The 8,439-nt window shown below is 45.5% G+C and overlaps 1 protein-coding gene across 7 annotated transcripts in view; it reads right to left on the reverse strand.

Moving 5' to 3' along the window:
* The window catches only part of LOC103116844 (golgin subfamily A member 2-like), a 32,511-nt gene extending 24,202 nt beyond the window's left edge, over nt 1–8,309 (reverse strand). For 3 of the 7 annotated variants that reach the window (XM_060200252.1, XM_060200250.1, XM_060200249.1), the window contains exons 1-3: nt 8,170–8,309; nt 5,320–5,448; nt 530–631 (exon numbers count right to left, since the gene is read on the reverse strand). In XM_060200252.1, the coding sequence (XP_060056235.1) occupies nt 530–631; nt 5,320–5,448; nt 8,170–8,250 (312 nt within the window). In that variant the 5' untranslated portion in view covers nt 8,251–8,309. Of the gene's footprint in view, nt 1–529; nt 632–4,580; nt 4,646–5,319; nt 5,449–8,169 lie in introns of those variants that run through there. The other 4 variants (XM_060200253.1, XM_060200251.1, XM_060200254.1 and 1 more) reach the window with 3 other exon arrangements.
* Between the last annotated feature and the right edge of the window lie 130 nt (nt 8,310–8,439).

The following is an 8,439-nucleotide window of genomic DNA, read 5'->3' on the forward strand; positions in this document are numbered from 1 at the left end:
GATAGGACAGAGAGAAATGGAGAGAGGAGGGGAAGACAAAGAGGAGGAGAGAAAGACACCTGCAGATCTGCTTCACCACCTATGAAGCGACTCCCCTGCAGGTGGGGAGCCGGGGCTTGAACCGGGATCCTTATGCCGGTCCTCGCGCTTAGTGCCACCTGAGCTTAACCCGCTGCGCTACAGCCCGGCTCCCTTTTCTCTATCTTTCAATGTCCAATTCCCTTTAAAGGGAAATGCTTTGCATGTATTTATGTGTTTGCTTAGCCATTATTCTACTTCTGCATATGCTGTCATATCTACTACCCAGTAAACTGAAATCACAGGCTTGTCCTACTAGAGTGGGGAAAGAGGGCTATACCTGAGCCAGGCTCATGCCAACCTTCTTCCTTCTCAAGGAAAAATCTGACCTAAACCTTTCCAATCCACTCTGGTTTTAGGAACACAGAAATGTGGAAGAAAATCTATAAAACTGTTTTTCTTTGGGAAGGAAGGGGAACATATAGTGGGCAGAGGAGGATGAGATACAAGCCTTTGTTGATGGTAAATCAGCAATCTCCGTGGAAGTAGAAGAAACCAATGCCGTGAGGTCAACAGCAGTAGCTGATATAGGAGTAGCCTGATCTTTTGGCTCCTGTCACAAAACAGAGTAGGGTGTTAGGAGGCCATACAGAAGGGAGCTGCCTCATGGCAGGGGTTCAGGGATACACAGCAGGCGGCACAGGGCTGGCTGCCATCAGATTATAGTTGCATGTGCTGGGAGACACTGTCTGGCTGCCCTGTGACCCACCTTCTGGACAGCCCAAATTCAAAGCAGGAACTCTATCCCTCCTTAAAAATTATGAATTTCACTTTTTAATCCATTTTCCCTGTTCGTAGGTATGCTATCACTTGTGTGACCATCTCCTAGCACCCCCAGTTAGCTTTCCCAGAATACAGATCACCAGCTTGTTCTGCTGCAATACAAGAAACTAAAGTAGGTAAGTCATTAATATAGACAGAATATAAAAAACAACCAGAAACGAGTATGTGTATATGAACTGTTGTTTCTGGGACAACCATGGAATGAAAGTGCAGAATCTGTGGTCCAGGAGGTGGCACAGTAGATAAAGCACTGGACTCTAAAGCATGAGGTTCTAAGTTCAATCCCTGGCAGCACATGTACCAGAGTGATGTCTGGTTCTTTCTCTCTTCTATCATTTCTCATGATAAATGCAATCTTAAAAGGGGCCGAGTGGTGGCACACCGGGTTGAGCACACACACTACAGTGCACAAGGACCCAGATTCAATCCCCTGGTTCCCACCTACACAGGGAAAGCTTCAAAAGTGGTGACGCAGTGCTGCAGGTACCTCTCCACTGCTCTCCCTCTCTGTCATCTCCTACCTCTCAATTTCTGGCTGTCTCTACCCAATAAATAAGTAAAGACAATTAAAAAACTTTTTAAAAAATCTTAAAAAACAAAGTGCAGATCTTAGTATATTAGTGCAGATACAGAGCTTCAGACCTCCTCAAGGCTTCTTGTGTTCTCCTAGTGTCACTTCTGTGACACTTCTGAGCCAACAAAGTGTGTCACAGAACTTGGAAAGATCTCAGCAACCAAATGTGTGCAGTCCTGACAAAAGACGAACCCCAGCCACCAGGGCCTTGTCCTAACTTTCTCCTAAACAAGTCTCAAGCAGGATCTGGCCCTGTTTCAGCTCAGTTTCTCTGGCCTGGCAGCTGTCTCCCAAGAAAGCAAGTCAAGGAGGAAGTGTCAACATCACACAGCAGATGTCATCCTCCAGCCTGGTGCACCCCAGATTCTCTGACTTCCTGCAAGGTGCTCTGTAAACTCGTGTTCCTAGCTATTCCCTGTACCCCATTCTCTGCCTGGGACTCCCATTTCAACCACTGTCCATGTGAGTGGATATTAAACAGACCTTAAATGCCACCCGGCCGGCCTCCAAGTTCAGGTAGAGCCCTTTCTCTCTCTCAGCTCAACATTTGGAATGTTGGCAAAGTCTACCTGACTTTTTGCAGTGCTGCCTGCATTCCCACCTCCACCTCTGAGCCCTAAGCCCCCTTTACTGCGCCCTTGCAGTGCATTGTTTTCTCCAGCACCTAAGGACAGTGGCTCTGCCATCAGAGGCTAACTGAAAACGACTTTCAAGTATTTCATTTTTGTTGTCAGTTTTAAGGTGGAATGTTGGTATGCATGAGACCCCTTCTGTTTCATTTGGTTTAAATCCCCCCTGCTTAACACTATTTTATTTACATAACCACTGTTAACAAGTTCCACCCTCCCTCCAGGGCATTTGTGGTTCAGTGATAGGATTCTTGCCTAATCTGCCCTCTCTTTGTCACACTCTGATTTTCACCAGTCACTTTTCTCTCCACCCTCTCTATGTCACAGCCTGTTTCCACCCTACTTGGGAAGTATATATAAAGACAGCATTGTGAGTTTTAGAGTACTTTACCTTGAGTTTAGCTTAGCTCGGCTTAGATTGTGCTGCGTCCTGCATGAATAAAGAGATACTGCCTATAGCTCAACTATGAGTCCCTGGTCGTCTGTTACCCGCCCATGAAGCCAGCCTGGAGAAAACAACCTAACCCATCGAAAACAACAGTGGAAACCTTTTTAAAATTTTTTCTTATTTTTATATTACAGAATTACATGTCGACAGAGGTTTGAATCCACATCATTCCCACCACCAGAGTTCTGAATCTTCACTCTCCCCACTGCAATCCACCACAGTTCCCCTAAAGTTATAGATATAGACCAACCATATTCTCTACAACTATCTGTCCACATTTATACATAGTTGCCCCTTCTTTTTCTGCTAATTTATTTTTCTTTCTTTTTGTTGGTTTTTTTTTTTTTTTTAACCAGAGTACTGGCTCAGCTCTGGCTTATGGTGGGGTGTGTGTGTGTGTGTGGGGGGGGTGTTGAACCTAGGACCTTCGAATCTCAGGTCTGGGAGTCTGTTTGCATAACCATTATGCTATCTCTCCCGCCCTATTTTTCTTTCTTTTTTTGCCTTCAGAGTTTATCGCTGGGGCTCAGAGCCAGCACTATAAATCCACTGGTCCTGGCTGCCTTTTTTTTTTTTCTCCCTGTTTTAGTAGATAGGACAGAGAGAAATTGAGAGGCAAGGAGAGATAGAGAGAGATAGACAACTGCTTCACCATTTCTGAAGTGAACCCCCTGCAGGTGGAGAGCTGGGGATCATACCAGGATCCTTATGCTTCACATTATGCATGCTTAACTTGGGTGTGCCACCGTCCAACCCCTGCTAATTTATTTTTCTTTTTTTTTAAAATATTTTATTTATTTATTCCCTTTTGTTGCCCTTGTTGTTTTATTGTTGTAGTTATTATTGTTGTTGTCGTCGTTGTTGGACAGGACAGAGAGAAATGGAGAGAGGTGGGGAAGACAGAGGGGGAGAGAAAGATAGACACCTGCAGACCTGCTTCACCGTTTGTAAAGCGACTCCCCTGCTCGAACTGGGATCCTCATGCCGGTCCTCGTGCTTTGCGCCACCTGCGCTTAACCTGCTGTGCTACAGCCCGACTCCCTAATTTATTTTTCTTATATTGATAGGGCAGGGAGAAATTGAGAGGGAAGGATGAGAGGGAGAAATAAATGGAGATACCAGCAGTACTACTTCACCACTAGTGAAGCTTATTCTCTGCATGTAAAGACCAGGAGCTTGAACCTGGGTCCTTCTGCATGGCACACGTATATTTAACTAAATGCGCCATTGGGTCACTTACCTATTCAACCTGAGGCTGGATGGTGGCACGGCCAGTTAAAGCACACATACTACCATCCTTCACAGTTGTGAAAAAATAACTTCAGTTCTCATAACTCTAATGTTAGCTCCCTTTCTCTAACCCTACTCTCAAACCAAAATGAATTCATCAGTCTGAAAAATAAAACTGCTTGTGAGCTACTGTGATGTTTTCATGACAGATACCCAGAGAGCAAGACCTGTTAAGGTCTCCTGGTCTGATAAGACCAGCAGACATTCAGACTCAAGTTTTTATTCAGTTATTTACTGAATTACTTAATTATTTTTAAATAGTATACGTCTGGGTAATATGCTATGAATGCAGCAGGTGTGGAGGGGCACAAATGCATCACTCTCATGCCATCTCTTGATGTTAACAACTTTTAAACATTTATTTTCATTTTTTTAATGAGAGAGAGCTCTGGCTAATGGTGGTGATGGGGACAGAACCTGGGACCTTGGAGCCTCAGGCAATGAAAGCTGTTCGCATAACCATCATGCAGTCATCCCAGATTCAAGTTTTTAAAGCCTAAATCTGACACACCTGCCCTCGAAGTTATCCCCAAACTACCTTTAACCTTCAAGGTGTATCTCACCTTCTCCAAGATGCTCTAAGAAGTGAGGGAAGGTTAAAAAAAAAAAAAAAAAAAAAGCAATCAACCAAGCAGGTTAAAAAGCAGATATAAACAGGCCAGAAGCTAATAACAGCAACATAAAGTCAGAGGAAAAATACCCTCCAAATCAGAGAAACCGCAGGAGCATGCACAGCTGTGAGAAAGCAAGTCAGAAAGGCAGTGTCAGCACGGCTCACCTTCCACTTGGCTAATGGGGATACCACTACCCCACTGGGGCAGTTAAGGTCGAACACCAGCGCCTCCAGAAGCTATAGGAGTGAAAAGAAGCAAAACAAGGGGAGAGGAAAGAAAGAGAAAAGTAGCTTAGAGGGAGACAATAAAGTCACAGAAGGGAAAAAAGACCTGATATTCATGGCAAAAGAATGCTGGGAAAAGTGACTGAAAGAATGAAAGGGATCATACTATAACCTGTGCCATTTTTCTAGTTACTTCGAATTAACAGATGAACAAATTCCCCGAATGATGGAGTCATGTAATGTGAAGACTCCAGACCAAAACAGAGCTTTTCTTCCTGTGCTCATCAGTCTCTCCCCAAACCCAGGAGACTGGGGATGAATCCAATGGGAATCCAGATAGTGGCCTCCACTTTTAAAACCAGACTTCAGAGTAAAGATTCACTTAAAGAAAGGGTTCCACAGCTACAAAAGTAGTTTAAAAGCCACCAACCTGACCCAACAGTATTGTTTTAACGACAAGTGAAACCCAGGGAAGCAGTGGCTTTCCCTCAGTCACCCAGCAATCTGGTGGCTAAGGTAGACTTGAAAATCAGATCACCTCCTGACCTAAGAGGCATCCAAGTCTGTTGCATAAAGTACTTGTTTTCTCCCGGGTCTACCAGCACCTGACATTCCTTCCACAGTCAACCCTGTTTCTTGAGCACCCCTATCCCAAGAAGCCTAGCCAGTCAAGACTCACTTCCACATCTGGATGACAACCTTCAGAAGTAGTTATTGAATTATCAAGGCTACTATTGGCACACTTGATCTTCTTCTTCTTGGTTGCCTCCGTATGGATCTGGTTGTTACGCTCCTGAAACTCACGAAGCTGCAGGAAGAAAAAAAGCAATTAAAACTCATATGAATTATAGCCCAAGATGACCTCACCAATGCTTCCTGGAACCTCACCTTTCCAGAGCCCTACCTCACTAGGGAAATGTAGAAACAGGATGGGGTTATGGATTGACCTGCCAACGTCCATGTCCAGCAGAGAGAAGCAATTCAAAAGACGTAAGTCTCACCTTCAGGATCTCAAAAATAATTTTCGTCCATACTTCTACAGGGATAATTGATAGGGGGCGAAAACCAGAGGGCTCTGAAGCTCCATTCCACCTAGACTCAAAGCAGTTGTCACCAGGAATATTGTTTTGTTTTTAATTTTTTTATATTTATTTATTTCCCCTTTTGTTGCCTGTGTTATTTTTCATTGTTGTTGTAGTTATTGTTGTTGTTACTGATGTCATCATTGTTGGATAGGACAGAAAGAAACGGAGAGAGGAGGGGAAGACAGAGATGGGGAGAGACAGATAGATACCTGCAGACCTGCTTCACCGCCTGTGAAGTGACTCCCCTGCAGGTGGGGAGCTGGGGGTTCAAAGGACCGGGATCCTTGTGCCGGTCCTTGCGCTTTGTGCCATGTGTGCTTAACCTGCTGTGCTACTACCTGACTCCCAGGAATATTGTTTTTATACCACTACTGAAAGGGAAATGTATCTGGAGAACACCAGAGGAAGCCAGGCACTGTTTCTCTTATCTGAGAGAGGAGAAGAAGAAAGGAAAGATACCGGAAGTAGTAACAAGTGTAGCGGTGGCTTAGGAAGACAGGGCCATTGAACAAGCTGGGGAAAATTACACGTATACTTTTTTTTAATGTAGAATGAACCCTTATCTGTGACCTTGGGAGAACTATTGCACTTTCAATGGAGGGTATGGGGACAGAGAACTATGGTGATGGGAACTGTATAAAATTACACCTCTATTATCTTGTAATTTCATGACTCAATATTAAATCACTAATAATTTTTTAAAAAGCACTATAGTCTGGGACTCTGCAGTGGCACAATCAGAAATGTGTATATGTTACAATGCACAAGGCCCTGGGTTCAATCCCTTGTCCCCACCTGCCGGGGGGAAACTTCACAAATGATGAAGTGTTGCAGGTGTCTTTCTCTATCCCTCATTATCTGGCTCTTCCCTCTCAATTTCTATCTCTAACCAATAAATAAATATAAGTATTAAAAAAAGAACGACTGCCCATCAACCACTCACCATCTACTTTGAAAAATACTCTGTCTGCTGTTTGATTTAATGTAACCAACAAACTGTACAACGTGTTTTAATCCTCACTTAACCACTGAATAAATGGAGCTAACATGGCTTCACCAAAAAAAGACAATAAAAGAATATCATTTAAATGATTAATTTATTAAAACAAGAGACAAAAGAGAAAGCATCATTCTGGCATGTGGGATGCTGGGGGTGGAACTCAGGACCTCATGCTTTCAAGTTCAGTCTCTACTCATTTTGCCACATCCCAGGCCCAAAATAATGAAATTCACACTCAGTCTTCTGAATCTGAGTTCTGGGGTTCTGCCATCAACCAACCACAGCCAGGACAGGAAACCAGAGGTAGAGTGGGAAAGCAAGCACTCCACACATCTATGAGAACCATACACCAGTCTCTGCAGACTTTGACATCAATGTATCCTGAGGGCAGAAGGCAATGATCCACATAGATCCAAGAACTAACAGACATAGGAGGACTCACTCCAGGGAGATGTCTATCATTCAGTTAAACAGCTATGCAGATACATATTACATTAATATAGAATTATTTTTCTCAGGAGACTCAAGCAAAACTTTCAGTCTGACATATGTCCTGTGTGATTCAAGCACCTAGTGTGGAGATGGTCTGGGAAAGGCTCTCTGCTGTGAAGTTCATTTTCTCAGTTGCACACAGCATAAGCAAACTCTCCGCAGAGAGCACAGACTGAGCCACTCTAGTCCTAGAATCCTAAGGAAGTAGAATTTGAGGCTGAAAAAACCAGGTAAAAATCTGAAACAACAGAAACGGGCGGGGGGGAGGCGTTTTCCAGATCAAATATGCTTTCCCTCATGTCACCCAGAGACTGTTGTCAACTTTTGCAATTGGTGTGAGACTTTTTAACGTTATCGATGACTAAAAACAAGGCAGTCTTCATTCAGTAAGGGAGCCTAAAACCTCTCCCTCCTAGGAGCCATGGTTCCCAATCCCTAATTGAAAATGTACCGCGACAGGAAAAACTGGAAAAGGGAATTGGACATTTTAGGGGGTCGGGTGGGAGGAGCTGAACCCCGCACGCGAGGGATGATGACAGTTCCAAGGGGATTGTGACGTCACTGCCCGCCCAGCGCCCCAGCCGCCGCTCCACCTGGAGGGGGGAGGGGAATGCACGGCTGGCACCCGGATCCTTGGAGAACAGGCGCCCAGGGAGCCTGGGAAGCCCAGGGAGCCGGGGAGCCTGGGAAGTCCGGTCTGGGAGGCAGGAGGAAAACAGCAATCCCGGAGGGGGGAAGCCCTGGGGTCAGCGGCCCGAAGTCAGCCCGGAGGGACCGGCTAGGGCAGTCTGGACTACGGAGGGGCGGGACTACCTGGGAAGACTGGGGCTGGGGGCGCCAAGGGGGGGCCGGGGGGCTCACTCGGTGTGCCTCAGGGGCAGCACTGACTCTGGCCACTGCCGTGGAAGGACCACTGGCTGGGTCAGGGAGCCGCGACCCGGCACCTTTTTACCTTCTTCCGAGCTCTTGCCAAACTCTTCTGGCGCTCCACCTCGGACATCTTGTGGGGGGGAGGGAAGGGGTGTTTCCACATCCCGAAATATCCCGGCAAGCACTGCGAGTGCTATCGGAAAGGGAGGGCTACCACAAGTAAATGAGCCAAAAAAGGCGGAACCAGGGTGGTTCTAATTAACGTGTAGTGGGCGTGGCCTACTTCCCCACTTCTCATTGGTCAGTGGGAAAGTTATTAGGTAAAGGGGCGTGGTTATAAGGTCTCGAGCCC

Source organism: Erinaceus europaeus, chromosome 10, assembly GCF_950295315.1.
Source record: "Erinaceus europaeus chromosome 10, mEriEur2.1, whole genome shotgun sequence".
Classification (NCBI taxonomy): Eukaryota; Metazoa; Chordata; class Mammalia; order Eulipotyphla; family Erinaceidae; genus Erinaceus; species Erinaceus europaeus.